We start from the raw sequence: 25,012 nt of genomic DNA, 5'->3' as shown, positions 1-25,012 counted from the left end.
GAAACAACTCGCATTACAATTGTCATCATCGTAGCTGACATTGTGCCTAGGGCTCTCAGAATAGCCAAAAAAGAAAAAAAAAAACCAGAAATCATTGCTAAACCCATTTTAGGAGTTTAAATATCTGTATAAGGGTTCGTTTATGCTTTCTAGCACAGTTTTTTTGCATTTTCTGAATGTTTACTTGTCCCTAAAGGTTTGCTTCTATTTGTCATTAGCCCTCTGTTTTAAGAAAAGATTACATCATTCAAAGATGAAGCATAATGGACGCCATGTGACTTAAATGAACTGCTTAAAAATTACTAGTAAAATGTAAACAGTTTGCAGAATTCCCTTTGGATTACAGTTGTTCTATAATCCATGTGGGTGAATGCTTATGAAATATTAGAAATCAGAAATGATTCACAAACAGAAAAATGAGCAGTACATTGAATAATCTATTTGCGATGAATACATTGACCATCTCTGCTCACACCATAGCCTCTTGTGTTTTCAACATCATGAATCCAGACTAGGAAATGATCTGACAGACCTTCATAGCATTTGAAACAGTAATTTGGTCTGGACTCAGATCCCAGTTTAGTAAGTGAGTGCTTTTCTGTCAAATTCAATTGCAGATGCTGTTAGTTTCTGCATCAGCAACAACTAATATTGCAAAAGTTGTAGATAAATCCAAATGAGACCAGGAGAAGCCAGAACATCATGATGGGAGCAATTACTGATCCGTGTCAAAGAAAAGCAACAGGCGAGAGTGACTGCCAGGCGTGCCAGGAAGGGAATGAAATGACAGTGGGGAGCTATGGAGGGAGCACTCTGCTCTGCTGTTGAACCAGTGAATCTCCCACAGCTCTGGACCATGCTTGTGCAACGTGCTGCAAGGCAGTGCTCTGTGCCCCAGCAGAGGCATGGCTGAGAATGGAGAGTCATCTCACTGATGTCCTGAATGAGACACAAGATGTGCTGCTAGCTAAATAATCACCCTATAAAATTTCTGTAATTTCTGATGAATTTGCTTAAATGCCTCGCATCTCTGACACATCCTCCAGTCCTTCTGTGCATTCCTTGGGACAGAGACAAGTGGAGGAAGTAAAAATGGGTGTAACCAATCTAGAAGGCAGCCCATCCCAGGAGTGATGTACCTGATCCCATTCCAAGGAGCGCTCTGTGTGGCTGCCTGCTTTACTCCTAACCCTCCTAACCTGGGAAAGGCATGGAGCCTTTCTCAGGTTTTGGTTTGTTATTGTTAGATGTGATCATGCCACCTGCCCAGGCTATGTCAGTCCCATGCACAGAGAAGGTCTCTGTGGTCTTTAGGGGACAAGGAACGGTCCTCCCACTTTCTGTGGGCCATGGCCATGTTTGGTTTCCTCTGTAATCTGATAATATAAGTTGGCTGCAAAGATGTAAGGGGTGAGCTGCTGGCTAAGCTGTGAGAAACCTCTGCTGGAGCTCTGTGTCTGTGCTGCACCCCAGTGTTAGTCCGGGCCAGCAAATGCACAGGAGCCTGCAGAGATTATGTGGAACCAACCATCATGATTAAAAACTTCCTTTATATCCTGAAACGTTACACTTGTAGTTAATATCAAAAGACTTTTTCCCATCAGAGCACTAAGTCTGCACTCATCCAAGTTGTTCCACAGGAAGAGGTTCACTGCTTAGACAGGAGTAATAATTATGGCAAAAATGGGGGCCCATTTGCAGAACTGAGTCTTTAGGCTCCCTCTCCTGAAAGCCCTGCAGCACACACTGAGCTTCCAGCCTGGGTCTATGTCTCAACAAATTATCACCAAAGAGCTGTCTTTTGCAGTGCTTTGCTGAGGCAGAACATGAACTGACAAATTAAGGTTTTAGTGACTAGTTAATTTTTACTTTCTGAAGCTAAGGGGACAGAATGAAGACAGGTGAGGAAGGAAAGAAAAGCAAAAGACATACATAATAGAAAAAGAAAAGTTTCATCATAGTTTCATTCAAAAGTTTCATTCAGCTGTATAAAATATGACATCTTTAAACCAACCTCTCTGGAAATAAGACATTTTAAAGATCATGATAACTAAAGCACAAGGATAATTTTGTTTTCTCATTGAGTTCACAGCTCTATTTATAGAGACTCTGCTCTGAAGGGAAAGGGAATGTAAGCTTTAACTTCCTCTACCCAGCTTGGCAGTGTCTCTGGCCATTTTCTGTCATGACCTTTTCTCATGTTTTCATGCCACTCAGAAGAGATCTCTTTAGTTATATGTATTTTTTAATTTAAAGACAAACCTTTTGGATGCAGACATACTTTTTTTTTAGCACAAAACAGGTTTGGTTCTTTATTTCACACCTCTCATCTTAACCTAATAGGTTTTTACAGAGCCAATTATGGTACATATTGATACTGTAGTCAAGAAGCATGAAAAGAAAGCTCTTGCTTCACACAAAGTTCAGCTTTGAAAAGGACTTGTATTGATTATGCATCACTGAATAGGAAAACTCAAGAGGCTTTTTGTGTTTATAATTCATATTCTCTTACTCCATCTGTTTTTTCTTTCATGGTCAGAGAACTGCAGATTTGTGAACATGAATGTGTGACCTTAATGTCTTCCCTTAACCACCCTCAATATAACAATGGTTACCTAAAATCATAAAATAAACATTACTTATTTGTCTTAAATTCTATCTATAAAATTGTCTATCCTATGTTTTGGCCAACAGTTTGCCTCGATGAAGTGAAAAAAATGCAGAGATGCAAGTGTAAAACTTCCAGAGATCAAGCACAAAGGGTATGTGGACAAAGCTGGGCATGCATGGTGATGACATGCCTGTATTTATGGTGTGTTTTCACTTGTCACAGTGAATAAAATCTGTGCAAGTATCCCTACAGCCAACCAGATTTAGAGCACCTGGTCCTGAAACACCAGGAAACAGCTCAGTTCTGCCCAGATCTCAGCAGGAGCTGCAGCAGCCAAAAGTCATGGCCTGTAAACCAGAGGCAGCCTAAACTCAGTGAGAGCCTCAGAAACTCTGTGAGTCTGATGGATTTGTCTGATCCCCAGCAGCTGCCAGGAAATGTGAAATTACTTTATACTTTCAGGTATCTTTGAAATAAGAAGTCTTTGAAATGTGTCTTTTATGAGACCTCTGAGTAGCAGACATAAGATTACCTCTCTAATGGTGGCACATGTAATTCTATTGTGAAAATCAGACAAAGCAGGCAAATGACACCAAACTACACAAGATAAATACTGTAAGCAGCTGTAATAGAACAATCACAAGCAATTTTAGAAATGAAGAGCACTAAAAGGAAAGGGGTAAGTCAGAGGATACACACAGGGAAAATGCAAAACTGTGGATCATTTTCAGTCTTGTCATTTCTCACAATGTCTTTGTTCTTAACTTTCCCAAATATATTCTTTACATTTGGGGGAAAAAAAGGTAATAAATTATGGTTCCCCATGATGAAAGGTTGGAAAATAAAAACACTGAAAGGGGATGGAGTTAAAAAAAAAGGAGGAAGAAAAAAATACAGTTTTTTGGCAATAGTTTTTAATTTATGGTGTAAGTTTTCTCAAAAAAATCCCACAGTTTTGCACTGTAATATTTCCTCAGGTAACTTGATTAATTGATTTTTGCAGTTTCACAGGCAACAGGAGATACTGTGATCTTGTATTTGCTTCAGTAATTGAATGGGAGAAAGGAAAGCAGTTTGTGAAACATATTTATTTATGCACTATTCCTCAATATTCTGACTGCTCTTTCATGTTTTTCTCCTTTTGGTGATTATGCACAGTAGAGTTAACCTAGAGAGTCTGCATCATCAAGAGCGTTTCAGAACTATAATGCATCACTAATAATGACACTGACTATCTCTCTGGGTCTTAAGGGCTCTGCAGAACTAACCATCCAATACTCCACGCTACATTTGAAGAGATAATATTGTTCCTGTTGAAGGTTATTCTGCTGCCAAGCCAACTTCCAGGGAGGATGGGAACGGTGAGGTGGTAGGTGGCATCTTCATTTTCACTGGCATCTTTACTATTGAATTACAGTGGACACTACATTCTTGAAAAGCTATGATATTAAAAGAAGGAATTTGCAATATCTGTATTATAGCCTGATTCAACTGATAGCTCTGAGGCAGGCAGTTACTGTCTCTAGAAACGTTCAGTAAACACTGGATTGCATATCTAGATTACATTTTTGCTGTTCATCTGTATCACACTGCAGATGTTAGAAGGATGACTTTCATATTTCCTGGAGCACTTGAAAGTGAAAAATCTTGAATAAGGAGCAATAGGTATGAACCCAGGAGCCAGAGCCATAGTACCTTTGTCCAAGGCCAGCTCCAACACCAAATGCAATGCAGGGCAGTCTCCTCTTGCAAGCAAGATGGCATTTTCATACACTTACTGATTCCACAACCAAGGACTGGGAATGCTTCTGCTGGGATTTTTAGGTTGATATTCTTGGCTTTGGAATGATAAACTTGAAGCTCACAATGGAAATCACTATTTTCTCTCTTACATGAAAACACACTTATATATTCTTAAATTTTCATGTAAAAAGTCTAGGTAAGGTATAATTTCTCTGTTGCTGTTGAACACTCCCTGCTGGCTGGTTCAGGTGGTTAAAACCAGTGTCAGTAGATTCTGTTGGTGTGTAACACCACACTGCAGAGAGAAGCATTACCAGTGAAAAAACTACAGGACTTTGCTTAAAGTGAAGATGAAAAGTTTGTGAAAGGTGACTGCCATTGTCTTTAGCTGTTTCAGAATGAACATACTCTGCCCACCTGACTATTTGAAGTAAATGTGAAATCCATGTGTAGTACAGATCTTACCAATGAGGGAAATAATTCAAATGATCTAATGACCTGACTTAGATTGATACCCAAATTCCAATGCTCTCTGCCCAAGTTAGCAAAGAACTACATGTAGCAGAAAATGTGGGCAGCCTATGGCAGAGACAGACCTAAGGATGTGCCTTCCTGAATCTGAGCCAGAACATTTTAGACCCTGGAGAAATCCAAATGATAGAAATAGACGCAGTTTTCAAAACAAAAATAAGGGAATAGTTTTGGTGAGGGATTGCCTGGAGCTCTGCCCTCTAAAATGAGATAGTAATTTTTTTCTTAGAGACAAGGTTGTCTGTCTCATAGTGTGGGGCTCTATCTCACACAACAAAACAAAACAAAAGCTCTGGGGCCTCACGCTGTCTGAAGAGGAATTTGACCAACATGCTCATAACTGAACATGCTTCAGTACATTGAATCTGAGTCTGGAATGTGTCCTCCAAGACTGCTGCAGTGGTTGAAATCAGTGTGTTGGGGACCATCAGCTCCCTCTGCAGCCCCTGGGGAGGTGTGTGCTGCCCTCAGCCTGTGCCTGTGGCAGCACTGCATAATGAGATCCCCAGGAACAGTGCTCCTGCTAGAGGTACAACCTGATTCAAAAGTATCTGTGGCTGGTGATGATCTGCCTTGATCCCATGGCAAAATGAGGATGGCACAATTAAAGATCAGGGACAAGCACAGGTTTGTAACATCATGAAAGGCAGACAGGTTTAAGCAGTGAACAGGGAATGATTGTTCACTCTTTCATGCAATCCCAGCACTAGAGACAGCAGGCTTGAAGCAATAAAAGGGTGCACTATTTGACAACACTCTAAATCACTCCTTGTTCCTGGCTGTTGTTGAGATCAGAAATATCAGTGGGCTCTGGAGAGGACTAGACAGTTCTGTTGATGTCTAAGAAATATAATGATTCTGGTGCAAGCTCTAGCAGAGTAAAATTTTGATAGGTGCTAGAAGGATATACCAAGGGGAAGATTCCCATTTAAATGTCCCTTTTCTCAAAGCATCACTAATAAATGCAGAAGACCATGTACAGAGCCAGGCTTCCTATTTCTAATCCTCTGTGACATTTCTTACATTCTTAGGTACAACTGCCTTCTGGGGATGAATAGGGTGGTCCTTTCATTGCATGTTCAAGATTAGACCTTCATCAGAGACAGGATAACTTTACCCACAATTCCATTCCAAAGGTGCATATTGCCTTTGATAGGTTTATCAATGAACTAAGTATTAGTTAATTGATCATAAACTACAAAAATCATGTCTGTACGCTAATAATCACCTGTTGAAAATGCAGGTGTAGTTAAACTGAATGGCTCCCTTTTTAAAGAAGGCCTAAGGGAATATGAAACAGGATTTGTATCCATTTCAGCTGGTGGAACTCTGCCCATTGATACAGCACAGTGGGGGAAGCAGTGCTCTCACAGGATGCTCAGTGAGCAGAAAACTAGAAGGATAAGCAACCTCATTCTCTACCTTGCCAGCATTCTCCTGGGCTCCTGGTAAATTGTTAACACAGGAGGAGATTCTTCCACTTGTTCAGAGCAAATCTCTGAAGCTCTTTAAAATGTGGAATTACTGCAGAGGTACATGTGTGATGTAGGCTTTAGAGGGATTTAGGCCACTATACTGGAAGTGAACAGAAATATGGATGATATTTAATTAATTCATATTAAAAAAAATAGAATTAAAGATTCCAATAGTAACACCTAAAGCATTTTTTGTGTACCAAGAAATAAATAGCTGCCTTTTCACTGGAGCATATGTTTGACCAAAGGGAGGACTGGGTAGGATGACCCTGAAAACAGTGACATTTGCTGTTTCTCTTTCAGAAAACATAGCTTAACCCTGTCCATGTGAGCTGTTTTACAGCCCATGCAGACACAAAGCTGTCATGGTGTTACAGCAGCAATAAGAAAATGGTGTTACAGTGTTTGGCTTGTACAAACTTCCTACATTACCTAAAAATAACTAAGTAGCACATTTGGGAACTATTACGCAGGAGGTGCCTGCACAAGCTCATGGTGTGCATAATATGTTTCCTCTGTGTGTGTGTGTGTATACTTCTCATATGTCTTCCTGAAAATACAGCCTTCCTGGGAGCAATTCTGAAGGATTTTCAGGATTTTTTTTTTGCCTTTTCTGAGATCTGTAATTGCCTGCCTTCACTGTGCAGCAGAGTAGTGTGATGTCCATGTGATGCTCAGCAGCAGAAAATAGCAGGCTGTGCTTCTTCACTCCTCCAGCAGCTCTTCCCCTTGGTGATGCACCATGATCAAACCATGGCAGATCAGCAACAACAAGGGAAAACCATCAAATTCTTCCCACTAAGTGGCTCTGATAGGGCAACATGGCAGCATGTGTCTGGCTGGAAAAGAAATCAGTCTGGAAGGTGATACTAAAACATTGCTCATTTGGTTCAGAAAGCTCCTCTCCCTTTTTATAGAAAAGATTCAATTTGTGTTACAATAAGCAGGCAGCATAAAACACAATAATTGCTTCTGGGTGAGAAATGGAAGGGTTTACTAGAGTTATTCCTAACTGCCACTCTTGGATTTCTTGGTGTTTGGAAAACTTCTCAACCCCTTCAAGTCCATCAGGACTTTCCCCCAGCTGTAAAGTCATGGGCTCAGAGAGTTGGTTGAAGTGTAAGAGCCCAAGAGAATACTAATTAGCAAAGGGTGGTTAAATTTTAGTTTATCACTGGTTTCTTTAAGCCTGGCTAATCAATTCTCAATTTGATGGTTTTGTTCAGGGCCAGAACTGGACCTGATGATCCTTGTGGGTCCCTTCCAACTCCCTTCTGTGATTTCACATGAGGACTTGCCAGTAGTTGCAAAACTACCTCCTTTCCACAACTGCTCCTCCACTGTAGAGATTTCATTTCTGAACTTTATTGTTCATCTATACAGAAAAGAGACTGCTTACTTAAATTGTCTTCATCCTCCATGGTGGTCTGGCCAGGACTCAGGTACTTGAAGGGTGCTATGAAGGTTGACAGTATGCTTAGTTTTTCTAGAAGGAAACAGAAGAAAAGATACATATAAGATCAGTACTCAGTCAATGGATTCACATCTCACTTTTTCTCAGGTCAAAATGTCTTGGACAGTCTGTTTGGTTTTAGGATCTGAAGGGATGGCCTGAAGTTGTGTCACTGAAGGTTCAGGTTGGATATTAGATTTTTCCCCTGGAGGGTGTTTGGGCACAGACCCAGGGCAGTGTTCACAGCACCAGCCTGACAGAGTTCCACAGGTGTTTGGACAATGTCCTCAGGCATCTCCCCTTGTGGGAATGGTGCTGTGCAGGGCTGGGAGTTGGACTCAGTGATCCTTGTGGATCCCTTCCAGCTCAGCACATTCTGTGATTCTGTGACTCTACACTACCTCCACAGTTTACTGAACCTCCATGCATTTATTACAGCTGGCACAAGCAAACACCAAATACACATTCCTCCTGCTTTCTGCCCTCATGTAGTGTTTCTTGACTGTACTTTTCAGCAATGATACCCAAGCACTGCAGAGTAGGGGATGCTTGAACTGGTCCAGCTGGGAATGGGGTAGGCAGTCAGCCCTGGGAGAAGGGACATGAGCACTGCTCTAATGGATGAGACCATCTACCTCGCTTGTCTCCTCTCCCTAACAGGCTGAACCAGAATTCATAAGAGAAAATTCAGTGGTGGAGGGCACAAAAGACTAACGTGGCTTGTAGTTCTACCAGTTTTTCATACGATTTTTGGAAAACTCTTATGGTATGCCCAGAAAGCTGTTCACACAGTAGAACACACATTTGAAATCCCTCTTGTGCCCTCATATTAAGTGCTTTTGACTGTGGCTTCTGTTTGTCCTGCAGATAGTGTATGGCAAAGACATTTACTTCCAGTGCCATGATCAGACTCTGCATTAGAGGCCAGGGTAGATTCTCAAAGAGAGAACTGATACTGACTTATACTAGGTCAATATTTGGCTCAGGATTTCTCTATAGGGAAAAGCTGAAGTTAATGCCAACACTAGAAGTAGTTATATATTTAAGTGTTTTATTTCCTTTGATAACTAATTTGTTTAGCTGAAAATTAATTTTATTTGGGCTGAATTCCTTCTGACACACTACGAGGACTTTATTGAGGATCAACAATACTTGATCAACAGTGTCTACTTGACAGAAGAAACAGAAACACAACTAACAAAGTGATCTGCAGCTTTGAAGAACTTTCTTGCTTTCCTAAAGTACTTCTCTGCTTAGAAAGCCTCAGCTATGGCTGAGGAAATTGGTGGCTGAGGCTCACCAAGTGAGAATGCTCTGTGTCCTGCACATTGTGAACAATGTTGGCCTCTCATCCTCTGGCAGAAGCATCAAAATCAGGCCAAGAATGTGTTCTCTGAAGTGACACAAGAAAAAATGTTTCCATGGGAAATTTCTTTATCATTGAGAAAATATATATCTGAATTTACTCAAACTACCTGTCCACTAAAGTACCACTGGTCTAGAAGGTATTCCAGTGAAAAGCTCTTAAAATTTTTCAGCAGAACATCTGTTAGCTTTTTGGCCTGGTTCTTCCTGCACTTGCTAACAATCCTTGCTCTTGTTAAAGACTGTTATCAGAACCCATCAAAAATGACTGCATATGTTTGCCCTTAGCTGGGTAACATTACAGCTCAACTCTATTACGGGAATTCACTGTAAAAGCTGACTGCTCTTTGTTAAGTAAATACAATAAGCAGAATAAAAGATTGCCTGAAGAAAACCTTTTTCCGTCCAGAAACCTTTCAGCCCAGACTAATATATAATTAGAGCACAAATTAGTCTCCTTCAATTGCAATTTCATTATGGGATTGCAGTGATGTCAGGAACCAAAAGAATGAAGCTATTTATGAACGCTAGAGCCAGAAGATTTTCCTGAGTGAATCCTTTGACACTTTTTTGCTAAGGCATTGCTCACTGAGAAATGTGGTGTCTCTGTACGACATCTCACTGTGTGTGAGACTGCTGGGTTGTGATCATGATAAAGGCTGGTATTCACTCCTGACTTTCTCAGCTGGTTTCTTTGATGGAAGTGAAAAGAGTGTAGGCTTTTGGGACCTAATCCAAAGGCTGCATTTGGTAAGGGAAGTGTTTCAGATGATAGACACAGGATCAGGGCAGCCCTTGGCTGTAGTACCAGCAGTGACTGTTGTGTCTGGGTACTGAGATCCCAAACTGTGTGTACCCCACCTGTGCCTGACTGCTGACAGCTGTCAGACCTTCAGGATTAACCCTCAAGGCACTGATGGCACACACAAACCTAAATCTTTGCTGAGAAAATATTCTGATTTCTCATGAACAGGTAACCCATTAACCAAACAATATGGAAGTGCTTTCTTGCTGCAGTGGCTAATGCTTACTCCTGCCACCAGCCAAAATGCAAATCCATTTAGTTTTATACTATGCTATTGTTAGGTAAAGGGATATTTTATGATTTAATTTTGTGTGATTGATAAGTGAAATTTACAATGTGGATTTAAAATTCATCAATTTCATGTTTATTTTGTCTTAAGGAACCCTTTAACCATCTTAAGCTTTTGTTGCTAACTGTTTTCCACCTGTCCCCAAAGCCCTTGCTGGTGATTTGATTTTGTGTGGCAGAGAAACAGGATGTAAAATTTGCTGCATGCTCAGAGCAGCAATGGATTGGTTTGTGTCACCCAAATACAGGCAGATCCTAATAACAGGATATACTTCTATCAATACCAGTGATAAAGATTATAATTCAATATGTCAATCCATTGGCTGAGCAAGGGAACATATAGTGTATGTCTGGGAGGAGGAGGAGGAGGGCAGGGTTTTCAATAAGCTCTGTAAGAAGAGAAAAGCTGTAGTATACACACTGCACAGATGAATTATTGACCCGGTGAAGGAGGAGAAGATAAATGACAGAATAATTAAATGAAGGTGTTTACAGGGAAACAGTCAGGTTAGATTTAAAATTATTGGTATTATTGCCTGTTGCTGTACAGACCATGAGGCATATCAGCTTTATTACCAGTGGTGAAATTCAGTGTTAATTGTAAAGATTAGGAGAACTGTGTATTCGCACTTTATGGTGCCTGTGTAGGTTAGTGCCCATCGTAATTAGCTTTGTTTCCACCAGTTTGATGAAATCTTATGAATAAGAATAAAGGACAAAGTTGTATTCGAAAAAATCATAGAGAGAAATACCACTAAAGCCTCCTTTTCTCTCTCTCTCTTTTCCTTCCAAGACTTTGATTTTTTTTTTCTAGTTTAAAATTGTAAATGTTCTCTGTATTTATCTGAGGAAGTTAAGCAGAAAAAAAAAGACATTTCAAAAACTCTTTTCTGCAGAAATGCAGAATATATAACCCTTTGTTTATGAGAAGAAATACATGAAGGTATTATTGCTGGCATTACAGTTGTGCCCAAAGCCTCTGATGCCATGAAGAAGAGATTTCATAAGGGCCTACATGGATACAAAGAAAGCTTTATTTACAAGGGAAATTGAGAGACAAAGAGCAGGTATAGTGGAATTTATCTCTAGCTGCCCTGGAACACTATTGCAAGATATAGCATCATATTTTGTAGTGCATTCACTATAAAAACAGTCTTCCAAGTAGAAATCTGCTCCAGAACTCTAAGCATAAAAATCATAATTTCTTCTGAAGAGAAACGTGGTATAGGAAGGAAACCTCACTCTTTCATTTTGGGATGGAAAAGGATTTTAGCTGACTCTTCCAAGGATATATTTTCCAGCAACAGCAAATAGTTAACATAGAATCATGAGCAGTGTTTTACAGTAGCCATAAAAATAATTTAAATAAAAAACCCTATGGAGCAAGATATTTGTTGCATGAAATACAGAAAATGCTTGAGTACAAAAGATGCAGCAAAGCCTGGCACATAAGGCAGGCAAGTTTCCACTAAAACCTGCTTTTTTTGTGAAGTTGCTCTTGCCCTGGGGATGCTGTCAGAAGGCTGGTCAGAGTTCCTGTAAATACACTTTTATTGTGAAGACAAGAATGCACATATACAGCTATAAACACATCCGTGCCCTTCATACCTATCAGTATTTGAAGGGCACCAGACAATGCTGCTTGATCATCAACTCTGTGGAAGTTCTTTCACTCTCAATCACCAGAATAAAAGTAACAGCAGCAGCAGGAGCTCAACACTTTTAAAAATCAGCCCTTATACATGTTGGACAAATTGTTTAGCTTTGAGAAGAGCAGACTGAGTGGGGTCATAACAGCAGCCTGCAAGCACATAAAAAGCTGCTGCATGGAAGAAAGGAGCAAACTGTGTTCCATGTGCATTAACAGAACTAGAAGTAATGGACTTAAATTGCACAAAGGAAAATTCACTTTAGACATTAAAAAACCCTTCCTAACAGCAGGGATAGTGTAGTGCTGGAATAGCTTGTCTGGTGGGAGGGTGCTGGAGGGCTGTAGGGAGACACTTGGAATCTGCAGGGGGTTGCACTTCCTTTACAGAAAGGGCCCATCCTTTACATCTCCCATCTCTGCAGACTCCAGCAGAAAAACTTGCCCTGACTATGAGATCTTGCAGCAGGTTCTAGCTCAGACTTGGAAAAGTGAGTAGTATTTGCTGGTATTTGCTATCTCTGAGCAGAAGTTTGTGGCATGCTCTTTTGCTTGGCAGCTAATGAGCGTTATTAATAATTGTTTTTCAAAAATGCAACTTTCAAACACAAGAAGGATTAGACAGATGGATACCAGTGGTTTGCCAGATCAGCGTTAACAATGTTTTACTGAATTAGTTTCATTCTCATATTTAAATTGATTACCATAAGCTACTTTAATTGTCAGAGGTTTCTTTAATAGCATTCTTTTAAAAACAGAATGAGGACATTATAAACCAGTCCTAAGTCATTCATTTGGTTTGTGTGGAGTATGAAATTACTCAGGAAGGGACAAATATGATGCAATAGTGTCAATTCAACTGCAAAATCTCTTGAAAAAAACCTTATTTTTTATTTCTCTAAAGCAGTATTTGCAGCTCCTTGAATAGTTACATTTTTACAGTTGTGTTTAGCCTTGATTTATTTTGAAAGGAGGGGGGATACAGAGAAAAGAGAGCCTGCAAATCAAGAGATGATTCTTTATCTTCCTTCCCGTATCTTAGACAGTTCAGGCTTGGGCTGACACTGACTGACAGGGTGAGGAGATTCTTAATGCAAAAGAAAAATATGGCACATTTGTAGGGAAAATAGCAATGTCTTTAAACCACAGCACTTACTGGAAAGGCTCACAGCCTTGTAAATTATGGCTTGTATGGCCACCGTGCTGCATTATTTAATTCAAGCAGCCAGTTTCTAGAAAGGGATTTACTTGCATGATGTCAGAATCAGCCCTTACAGTTGGGTTTGACAACCAGCTGTTGAATCTAAAGTTTCTGAGTGTGCAGGGCTTAGCAGCATTGCCCAAGTGCTTTTTGCTTCACAGGCAAGTATGCAGGCTCTGTGTGATGCTTTTATATCCCCACTGACAAAGCTGTGCTGGGGTCCCCACAAATTACCACCACAGCTCCACAGGGGCTGGGAGGGTCTCTGTCCACCCCCTCCAGCCATGTTTAAATTAAAAATGTGGCTGCCCTAAACCCCTTCAGAGGGCTGATGTTTCTGCAGACAGAGCAGGCTGCTGCAGGAGCTTGCATGGGATAAGTTCAAGCCTGCATGTATTTGCAAGGGACTACTGGCACATGCCCATTCTTGCTTGGTTTGTGTTTTCTTCTCTCAGTCCTGCACTGTGAGGTCTTAAATTGGAGTTGTGCTGACATCATGGACCCTTGAGAGCTATCAGTCAATGCAATTGGAACAGCACGCCTGGCTGAGCAGTCCAAGGGGGAAAAAGAGCCTTTGAACTGGAGAACATGAAAGGGTTAAAAATGTGGCACTCTTCCTGTCTGCAGCTGGGATGCTTGGCACCTCTGAGAGCATGGCCTTTGAGGTGGACAGTTACTAAATGTCTGCTTTTTATAACTGGTTTTCAATCCAGAGCATTTGCTGTGATATCCCACCCTGGCCCATGTGGGAACTGTTAAGGAAAGCTTTCCTTGGAGGCAGCAGAGAAATATGCACAGAGAAAAACCTTCTGGTTGAATATGATTTTTGACTGGAACAATTTCCTTAAAAACAGGGGACAAAAGGGACTATTCAGAAAAAAGAATTTAGGTTTTCAAAATGAAAAAAAAAATGTATTCAGCATTATTGTTTTTGTTCTCTGCTTCAGCAAGGACCTGAAATGAAGATGTAAAATATCAGAGCTCATTGTCTTTAGTCTGATAACTAAATGGGAGACAAAACCGGGGAACATTTCGGTAGTCAGTATTACAGGCAAAAGTTTTCAGCTGCTCAAAGCAGGTTGTGCCTTGAATTAGAAGTCAGAGGTGTGAACCTGGAGCCATGAAATCTTCCTCTGAACCAGGGCAACAAGCTGTTCAGTACGAGGCAGTGCCCAGGCACAGCAGCACCTGCTTCTGGTGCCTTGCCTGGAATTTGAATATGGCCTGCCAAGTGCAGGGGTCTTCTGTAAATAGTTCTACTTGCTGCCTGTATAATTTTTTTTATGTGGTTCTTGGAGCAGAGAATATATTTTTGCTCTATTCTTGTTCAGTGCTTAGCAAAATGGGATCTGTGTCCAAGTTGAGAGCTCTGAAATGCAATTTTATTAAGTAGCAATAACAGTTTATGGTATTATGATACTGCAGAGAACATTGAATGTGAAACATTGGTTAGCTCAGGGGCCTGGCAGCTGGACTAATCCTCTGTGCATGCTGTCCCAGCTGTCTGCTGACCCAGAACTGCTACCTTGGAAAGCTTTCGGGGAAGCTGTGTGAAATGTTTTACCAGGGCCAATCCAACACCTAGCAGGCAGTGGCAGCCCCATGCCCTGTGCTCTGGCCCCTCTGCAGCCCTGCATCCCACCAGTGCCTCCACATGCAGCTGCACTTATTTACTCTGAGGCCAAAGTGACTTCTGGCTTGTCACTTAGGAAGCAGCAAAACCCCCTGCATGGGATTTGTGTGGATTCATTCAATATGGGCTGAGGTACACAGGGATATGTTTACTTGATCACATCATGCATTAGGACATAACTTCATTTTACAGTGGCATGTCCTGCAGCTCTCCTGCATTTCTGGGATGGAGACAGTGGGGTTTAGCTGCAGATTTATCACAGGAATTCAAATAGGACTTGCACAGACAAATCTCAGGGGCTGTACTTTGGTGTTCTGTACCAGCCCACTCCGAGCTCCTCTGCCATGAAAGCCCTCTACGGAATGAAACATGCTGTGTTGTGAAATATTAGTTTCTTATTACTTCCCGTAAAGAGCAAAGTAAGTAAAAACACAAGGTGGCTGATGGATTTTTTATGAGAAAAGCAATGTGTCTGTGTTTTGTTCTGTGTTAGATTCCTTGGAAATCAATTTGAAATCTAGTTCAGCCTAGTAAAATTAGATCTAAAACTATTTAATTTTGTTGCAAGAGTGTTTCTCTCTCCTGATGCCTTGCTTGAGGACACATAGAGATAAAAACTCTTGAGTTATTATCAGTTTATGTGTATCTGTCTGCCTGTGGAGTGTACTATATTATGTATTTCTAAGTGATCTGGCTGTGGCTTGGAGACGGCAGTTTAAAATCCACATCTTAGCAAGCTTCTTATGCTATTTGAACATTCATTTTGGAAATATTTTTATTTTGAACTCTATAAACTGTGACAGGCTTTTATTTCCCATTTTTTTATCCCTATTTTTTGGGATGTCATCACTTTAGAAAACAGGTGAAGCACAGAGAAAATAATAACATGAAACCCAGCAGTTCCCAACGTGTGCTGAATAGAGATGCAAGAAGACCATAAACATAACCAGTGGATTTATTAAGCACACGATAAATCAGTGTGATTAACTCTGACTACTTGATTGTATGCCAAACAGTATTATCAAAGAATATTATCAAAGAGAAAAGTCTTCAGTCATATGGGTAACTTGTTTGGCCAGTACCAGGGTGAGTGGGTTGGTTTCTTATCAGCCTGTCTGCATAAAAATCTGCACTATTTAAGGAGACTTTGCTTAGCTGGAATGTAAAACTATATGAAAATTCTCGATTTGGGTTAAGAGACATTTTCCTATCACTAATTCAAACCTGTCAACTAAATTATGATTATGAGAAATATGAGTGTTCTAACCCAAACTTAGAGTACTACAGTCAGTAAAGGTATTTAAAAGAAAGCCTGGAGCCCTGGGAGCTGAGGGCTGGGAGTAAAGCAGCTGCCTTTGCAGGCAGTAGTGCAGACTGAGGCTCAGCACTGTGCACGCAGAAGGACAAGGAGGATACAAAGCTTTGTGCTGCACTACCTGATTCTGAAGGGTTTTTCCACCTTCTGAAACCAGCAGTCCACTCATGTAGATAAATTCTAAGGTGGGGCTGAGTGGTTAACACTAAGTTTGAGTTTTCCAAACTCTGTCTCCAAGTTCAGTCATTACCTGCTATAAGAAAGGCTGAACAGCCCTAGGAGGGACTGATCTCATTGGTGTGGACATGTTCAAATAAATGACAATGAGATAAATGCAATAAAGCCCTCCTAGCAGGTGCCTATGGATTTTACCTGGACCTGCACTACTGATTTAGGATAAAAGACTAACTTGTAGATGTCCAGAGTTAGGAGATATGATTTCCACACCACCTTTCTGGGAAATCCTGACCTGTGTTCTGGATTACATCTGTTCTGGATAATCCACACTGCCTGTGGCTGGATTACAAGGTGCAGAAGGGAATGTCCTGCTTCCCTGAGCAATGCAGCCCCTGCAAGAAGGATTTTCTATTGACATGTTTTCTTGATATTTTCAGTCCTTGATCTACCATAGGTTTGGGTAATGAACTGAATGGCATGTTAGTGAAAGGGGGATCCAAACTCCTTTATGCTCGCAGAGCTCCCACTTAAGGTACCCAAAAAACTGCAAACACCATGAGTTACTACATAGAGAAACTGTAAAGATATTTGTGTAGGCGCAATATGGGTGAACAGCTAAGTATTTATTTTATTTTATACTCTGGAAAATGGCAGTTTCACTGTAAAGTGGGTCACCCAACATGGGGATAGCAATGTGCTTCACCTCAACACAAACTGCTCTTTCAGTTCTTTTGAGGTTTCACTTGCTGATTTGCAGTTAAGCCCAGAAATGCAGATGCAGAGAGAGCTGTCCATCTCCTTTCCAAAACTGACTATGGGACTGATGTGGAGCAGCCCCAGCTGAGTGCCAGACAATGCCTGTGAGCACTCCTCTGTGAGCTGTAACCCCCTCCCTCTCAAACTGAGTACCTGCTAAAACATTAGGAAGTGAATGGCCTGCATCAGAAAGCACCAGCTGGCAATTAGTGGTGAAAAGCTTTTTAAAATCTCCTCTCTGTTCATCTGCTGTAAGCAGCCAAGTATGACCTCTCCCTCTTGTACTTCTATAATAATAATGCATATTTAACCTGATTCCTGCCCTGATTTATCCTTAGTAACATGAAGCAGTCTTGTGTTAAGTAATCTGTCTGTGGACAGAAAGTTAAAGGCATTGCTGTTACAATTTAGGGTGATACAAGAGGGCTGAGACTTGCAGGGCTTTCTCAGGCAAGATGCTACTGAGAGAAGTCAGGTCTGCTAACTGAGCCAGTTATTAAAGTATCTAGGTATTTAAATTCTCATTTGACCCTTTGGGAGCTGAGACAGCTAAAAGGAGTTAGGGTCCTGGGTCTGTCCTGGGTGTTGTTGGTATTACAGTGCCTTTGACTAAAAAGCAACTCCTGCAGTTTCACCTGTTAAGGCATGAGCCTTCAATATTTATTAAACTTTCCATCACAGCTTGTGGAGAGCCTTAAAGTTTCAGGTTCATCACTGCTACTTTGTTAGTATTTTCTTTTTACTTTTTCAGTCTTTACTCAATCCTAGGACAAACAGCTTCAAATCTTTTCCTCAATTAAGAGCGGTGACAAAGGAGAAGTTTGCTAAGGCTTTACAAAGAAGGCCACGTTTTCAGTGATGCAAAGGGAATTTGACACCTGACTCCCATCAACAATAATAATGGGGGTTGTGCATCTAACTCTTTCTGCATTGTGCTGACATTGTACCCTTGAATGTTAGTACAGTTCAATAATTCTCCAAAGATGAGGCAGCTTATTTTCACAACCATTGCTGCTTTGTTGGCATTTTTATGGCATTCCCAGAAGTACTACCTGTCAGAGTTAGTACTTCCAAGGATGGCATTGCTTTGGGGTGATTGAGGATTGATGTAATTAAAGAGAAGGCAGTCTACTGCTTGCCCGTGGGTATTTTATATTAAGCATTTCACTGCACAGCTACGATTGATGATTTAACTGATGACAAAGTTGGGCTGCTCTGTATGGGCAACAGTGATTCAAACCATGAATTCAGTGATGTGCATCCTCTATCTTTTATGCTCAAAATTCTGAGACTGCTGCACAAACAGAGCTTTCTAGGAAAACTGCAACCTCCTCAAGAGCCATTTAGCAAAGGAAGGTGTTCCTGTCCATGGCAGGGAGTTTGAAACAAGGTGACCTTTAAGGTCCCTTCTCAACCCAAACCATTAAGTGAATAACACCACTGAAACCTTGCAGAAACTTGCCACAGGAATGGATAGTCCCAGTCACATCTAGGGACAAGTAAGATCATTATTTGGGAATGATCTGGAAAAGAATAGGAAAAAGAAAGTATAATATTACATCATTAAATAAATCCCCTGGTGCAGTTGTTGTTGTCTTAAGTGGGATTATCTGATTAAATCTACACAGGCTCTGTGCATATCAGCATCTGGAGCAGGCACTGTAGGCTTTCTTTAGTAGTCAGTGAAGACATAGTTAACATAGCCTATGGCATTAAAAAGCATTAACTTCCTCCTAAGGTATGTGTTAGTTCTGCTCTGTAACTTGAACATATTAAAAACCACATGAAATATCAGACATATTATTATCTCGGTGTTTACCCCTTAATAAAATGATGAAGTGTTAAAATCCAGCAGGAAGGCTGCTCTTGACACAGCAGACAGAGTTTGCTAAGGATAGTCTGGGAACATAAACCAGCTCTTTGTGCAGAAAGAAGAGGAATCTGTTTCGTCTCTTCACTCCTATAATGTCCATAAAATCCAATTACATTTATAACTTTGCATTAAATTAAATATGTTATTTTACACAAGCCCTTAAAAAGTCTACTAAATATCCAGTAACAGTTTTCTTTATTCCCTTGTTAGCAGCTGCCATGGCACCAGGACTCACACAAGAATGAAAGCGATTTAGTGCATTGATTTGAACTTGGCACAGCCCTCTGTTCTCAAACAGAACTGATTAGCTTAGCAGGAAAGTGCCATTTACTTTTTATTGTGTTTCTTTCCTTCTCATCTCCCTTCAGTGACTGCCAAGAGGAACAGAAGAGCTGTAACCTCCTGAGCAGGTTGCTTACTTTCTTCAGCTCCAAATTCTGCAATTCTCAGGACTAATTTGTCTGGATAGTGCTGTAGCATCAATACAGATGCCAGGGTTACTGCTTTGGTGTACTGAAAACAGGTCCCACTGAGCTCTTTCAGGCTCTTGCTACACAAAATTAACCCTGATTATGAGAATTCCCTGTGTGTCCAAAAGTGCCATCTAAACCAGGATTTTAGATGGTTTTTCACCATTTACTGGTAAAGCTAATAGGACAGCAAGGCAAAATGTCTAGCTGGAAAGGTTTCTCTTGAGTATCTCACTCTTGCTTCATAAACTGACTGTAGGCTTGTCCTTTAATACATAACATTTGAAGGACTGTGTACACACTTCTGCACCTCTGATCTTCCATGTATTGAAGCTGCTGGGGGAACTCTTGATTCACCAGTTAAAAGTAAAGATTTTTCGCAGTGCAGAATGACCAGCAGCTGCAATAAAACAGTGGGAGTCATTGAATTAGCAATTATTTTCTCTTGAAGACCAATTCATGACAAATTCAGTTTGCTTTGGCTAAGATTCCATCATTTCAGGGGTCAGATCCTCAGCTGGAGTGAGTCTGTGTCTTTACTGAACTCCATGAACATACAGAGAGTCATGCCAGCTGAGGTCAGTGGAATAACACTGTTTCAAACCAGTTAAGGTTCTGATCCCATAAACTTGTCATGACAATTCAGTCTCGTTAATCCTTTACAGTTCTCTCTCAAACTTGTCAAAAATTCAACGATGCCAAATCTTCTTTGGGGTGTTAGATATTTCCAAGTCTGTTTCTACTAAGAAATAATAATAATAATAATAATAATAATAATAATAATAATAAACATAAAGGGTGGGAGGCTGAAAACCTGGTTCAGAGTTATTTCTGGAAACAAAGATTAAAAGACGAAGAGGGGAGGGAGAATCTCCTTCCTGCTTTCTAGCTGAAATTCACTCTATAATATTAATCCTTTTGGACTCTTTACAGTTAGTAGAGATGAAGAGGCTAATCTCTGTCTCTTCTACACTGGAGACTCCATTAGTTCTACTAAATAGCTGGTGCAGCACCAGAGAAAGAAGTACATACGCATTTACCTCCCTTCTCCTTTGATCTCAGCAAGAGATTATAAAACAGCTCCCATATTCTGTTCTTTCATTTCAAAATGCAAAGCAATCTGTAACTTTCTTCCCTCTGGCACAGGAAATCCTGGTGAGGAGAGGGGCCCTTTACTAGCAAATGTATAGCTCACACTTTTCAAATGTATCTAACTCCATTAGTCATGTGAATTCAGACTCTTTTATTCCCTCACATGAACCGTTTTTCCTCCTTCCACAACAACAAAGAAAATCCTCTTTTCTGGTAAAGCAGGAGTTATTTGAACTTTACTGATTCAAAAGACTGCAGTATCTGCCATAGCTAATGAACTCCTGGCAAACCAGGGGTGTGCTGACAGGGCAGCATGACCACAGTCCTCTCCTAAACCACCAGAAAATAAAAGCTACCTCTTTGCTGGACTTAAAAGTACTGCAGATGTGGGTGTCAGAAAAACCTTACTCTCTTGGTGCTGTATACCATTTGTTTTGCCACTAGTGGCAAACTTTAATAATAACGAGTTGATTTTTAGGATAAATGACTCATGCCTAAACTCCATTGATTGCAAAGGGATGTGTGCCTGGCTCAGATATAGAAGTAAACATTTGGTCAGGTGAAACCAATGTCATACATCTGGTCATCCACAGCTCTCTCACACTTACATCTGAAATGTCCTCCTTGGCTGTATTCTGGGTTTTTTTCCAGGGAAAACTCAGACACAGGGTGATAGAAGAAGGGAGAATAATGGCACCAGAGTGTAGACAAAACATGATGTCAGAAAGTGGCCGAGGGTCATACCTACAGCTGGATGGAATAGAAATATAGATAAAGGCACACAGCTGGGGCCTCCAAAGTGGATCCTGTAACTGTGTATCAGAGCCTGAAAGAATTAATTAGGTTTGGAGAGCATCTAGCATCAGATGCCTCAAAAAGGGACACACAGGTGACAGCCTTCTTATGTGGTTTTCATGAACGTATTCAGTAATAAACACTGAAGATTAGAGTGTATCCAAAATCTATCCCCCTTCAGGACTTGGGGATCTTGCTTGTTGTTACTGGGAGGGACCCCCTCAGTTTGGGATTTTTTCCTCAGCCCTGATGTCCAAGCCCTGTCTTTCAAACTGGTGGGAAATGAGAGCAAGAATCACAGTCTTTTAAAATGGGGTAGCTGTGGGTGACAGTGAGGGTAGACCTTGTACCCAGGTGACACAGTGACTGCATTTATCCAGAGCAGGACTTTGTCTGGACTAAAGGCTGTGGGCAGGGTGGGGGAGCCCAGCAGTGCCCTCAGGGACCACACAGTCAGCTCACTGCTAGCACAGCCTGGCTACCTGCACAAGCATTCCACTTTTATGTATATTTTAATGCTGTTCTACACACATTTTAACTTTTAAATTTGACTAGCAGGTTTTCAATATAGGAAAAACCAGTAATAGATATTTACCAGTAACCCTGCTCCTCCCCACTGCCTCTGCAAGGCACTAATCCACACAAAATACCAGTCCTTGCATCAAACACACACTTAAGGACCATGCTCAAGGAGGGCTCTCTTGGCTTCCCAGCCTTTTGATTAAAACATGCTGTGCTCTGATTTGTTCAGTTTTACAGTATTGTTCAAATGCAGAATCTGGGACAAGGGGATACATTTGGGGGTTGCATCTGTAGTGCCATGGCTAGAGACCAAGACATTATAACCATATATATTAACTTTTCCAAGGCATTGGATTGTCCAAGACTATTCAGAATGTCCAGGAGCATTTGAGCTAAGAAAATTGAAGCACTTTGGCCTTGGCTAAGCTTCAACAGATAGATTTGCTTCATATTTGTTAACATAAGTGACCACGATAGAGAGAGGGAGAAAGAAAAGTTGACAATTTGTCTCCAGAAGTAGCCACACAGTAAATCTCCAGTGAAGAGTTTTATGGGAAAAGGTCGATTTCCACTATTCTGCTTCCAGACCTTACAGATGGTTATCAGGACAAAGGTAATTATCTAACGCTGGTGATTTACATACAAACAACCCAATCATTCATTTCCTTGGCCCTGAGTGACAAACTTCAGAGTGCAAAGTGACCTCCGCCACTTCAACAAATGACTTACTAGCAAGAAATGAACTTCTTCAATTCAAAAGGAAATGGAGAAAAGCAAATCCATATCTTCCCTCCCCAAAGGGCCAACAAGATCATAAAGTCATGCTTCATATGGCCTGACACTGTCAGGTGGTTTAGGCAGTAGATTGAGATCTGTGTCATTGATATGTGTAGACATCAAGATCTGTCTAGCTCATGTCTACTGCTGAGAGAGCGATCTGTATCTAATTTGTTCAGTAGTTTTTCTGTTTGTATCAGACTTTGATTTTTCCAAATATACTTGTCAGTAGAATTTGCTCAAATGCACTTTGCAAACATATTTTAGCCTATGCAAACTATTTGTTTTGACTGCTCCCTACTCGTGCTGTGTAACCAGCCACCTAAGGCAAACTGCAGTTTTCCACTGGTTTTGCAAATGACTGATCCCTGAGGAGCCCTGAACTCCTTTTGCAAATCTCTGCTGTAATCTGTCTCCAGTCACTCAATAAGGTTACCAAAAGCTGTTTTTCAGTCACATAACAAGTGCCACTATCTCTCGTCTCTTAACAGATATGCTTAGTGTCCTGACAGAAATAAAAACAGAAGTGATTTGTGACGGAAATGATTTGCACACACACAAAATGAGTTGGAAAATGAACATTTTCATGATGCTTTTTAACCCAGACATATTTAAAATATAAAACTTTTAAAATCTCTTCAAAAACTAATAAAAAATGCAAATGCTTGCTTAAAGAATTCTTCATTGAAAATAGGCACAATGAAACTTCTAACATGGATGCATCTTTGCTTGCCTTATCACTTACCAGGCTGGACTGCACAACTACACCCAGAGTTTGAATCCACTGGGTGAGTTATAGCAATATCCCATTTTTTTACCCTGCAAAATGAGATGTGGTTGTTGTTCCTGATGAATGGCAGTGGACATACTTTCCTAGAGGATGAAACCAGAGAGCCTCACAAGACTAAATCACAGTCTCTTGACTGCCCCTGAGCCTTTCATCTGGTCAGCTCGATGCTTAGCACAGTAATGGCTGAGGTTAGAGGAGATGAACCTCACTCTGACTGTTTTGACTTGTAACAACTCCCAGTGCCAGGCTGATGAAAGCCTCGTGCGTTGCTACAGAGGTGGCACTGCGTTTATTTGCAGACCCCTCTATGGAACCACCCTGTTGTTCTTATGGTCAGTTAGCACAATTTAGGGAGTGAAGTGCAGAGGAAACCTGACTGCTAATGACACATCTGTGGGCAAAGGTGCCACAGCCTTCAGAGTGCAACAGAACGGAGTTCCCAAACGTGCGTCACTTGCGACAGCCGCATCGGCTCAGTGATGTCCCAGGCCTCTCTTGGGGCCATGTTTATTTCTGACAACCTCGTTAGAAACATATGTTATGAATCAGAGTATTTTGCATTTTTTAATGGCCAGGCTGGGGTCACATGCTAAGGCTTCTACCCTCTTGCAAATGTCAAAATCTGACTCAGACTGGACATAACCCAAAATACCTTGTCATGACTCCTTGTGGGAACATCATTACATGTGTCAAAACTGAAATAAAATAAAGATATCTGACCTAAAATAGGTAGCATGTATTTTTGTAGAGGAAGGTCATTCGTTGCTGTTATTTTGAGTACTCTGCTGACAGAGGCTTTTCTGTATCATTCTAATTTCAGTGCTTCTATCTATAGCTCTTTGTGTAGATTGGTCCTTTCAATGTGCGCTGTTGTCAATGGAAAGATACTGTAAACTGGTTTTTAAGGTGTGACTCAGAAAAAGCTGGCAAAAAGACACCCTGAAATTTTCAAAGCTATGCTGTGCGTATCTTCAGTTTGAATGGATATGCATGCAATCCTCTAGTTTGGCAAATCTCATCCATAAACTGCCTCCCACCTTCAAAACAGAGTCAATGTCATCCAAAAAGGTTCTAGCACATGACAACAATGATTCCCAGCTCTTGAGGACAGCCTTGCATCTCTGTTATGGCTGCTGTCTATGAGAGAATGTGCATATACATCAAGTTTGCACACATACAGACATACATTTACAGGAACCTTTGTGATTTTCCAAACACAGGCACCAAATTTGTCAGTCAGAGCCTCCAAGCACCTAAACACATACAGGAGCCACCTACACCTCAGAGTTCTTGGCATCCAGCTAAGACACTCATGAAACAGGATTCCCTATGTCCAAGAGAAAATCTTCATATAAGGCTTAGAAGACTCACAGGTTTTTGAAATCATTATGGTGAGGCTTGTAGAAAACAAATCAAGCAGAGAGATATGGAGGGAGGTAGATCTAGACGAAAAGTGGCTTTATAAGGAATAGCACAGAATATATGTTTAGAAAGAAATCGCATTGTGATTTAAGATGCACAACTACCCCAGATATTGCCTATAAGCCCATCTAAAGAATAGGATTTACTGGCTCACAAGGATGATTTTCTTTTTGCAGGTCTGCTCTACACTATTATTGAAAGAGCAAAAAATATCATACCTTCTCCCAAAACAATTTAGAGCCAGGAAAAGAAAGGCTTCCTTCCATTCTT

At 40.8% G+C, this 25,012-nt stretch overlaps 1 protein-coding gene across 1 annotated transcript in view; it reads right to left on the bottom strand.

Moving 5' to 3' along the window:
• Positions 1–25,012, bottom strand: part of ADARB2 (adenosine deaminase RNA specific B2 (inactive)) — a 306,546-nt gene that overhangs the window by 101,989 nt on the left and 179,545 nt on the right. Inside the window, exon 2 of the mRNA XM_063415450.1 lies at positions 7,760–7,846. Within this exon, the coding sequence (XP_063271520.1) occupies positions 7,760–7,846 (87 nt within the window). The remainder of the gene's footprint in view (positions 1–7,759; positions 7,847–25,012) is intronic.

Source organism: Prinia subflava, chromosome 1 (assembly GCF_021018805.1).
Source record: "Prinia subflava isolate CZ2003 ecotype Zambia chromosome 1, Cam_Psub_1.2, whole genome shotgun sequence".
NCBI classification, from domain to species: domain Eukaryota; kingdom Metazoa; phylum Chordata; class Aves; order Passeriformes; family Cisticolidae; genus Prinia; species Prinia subflava.
Note: the sequence above shows the minus strand (reverse complement) of the source record. Positions and strands in the feature narration are given on the sequence as shown.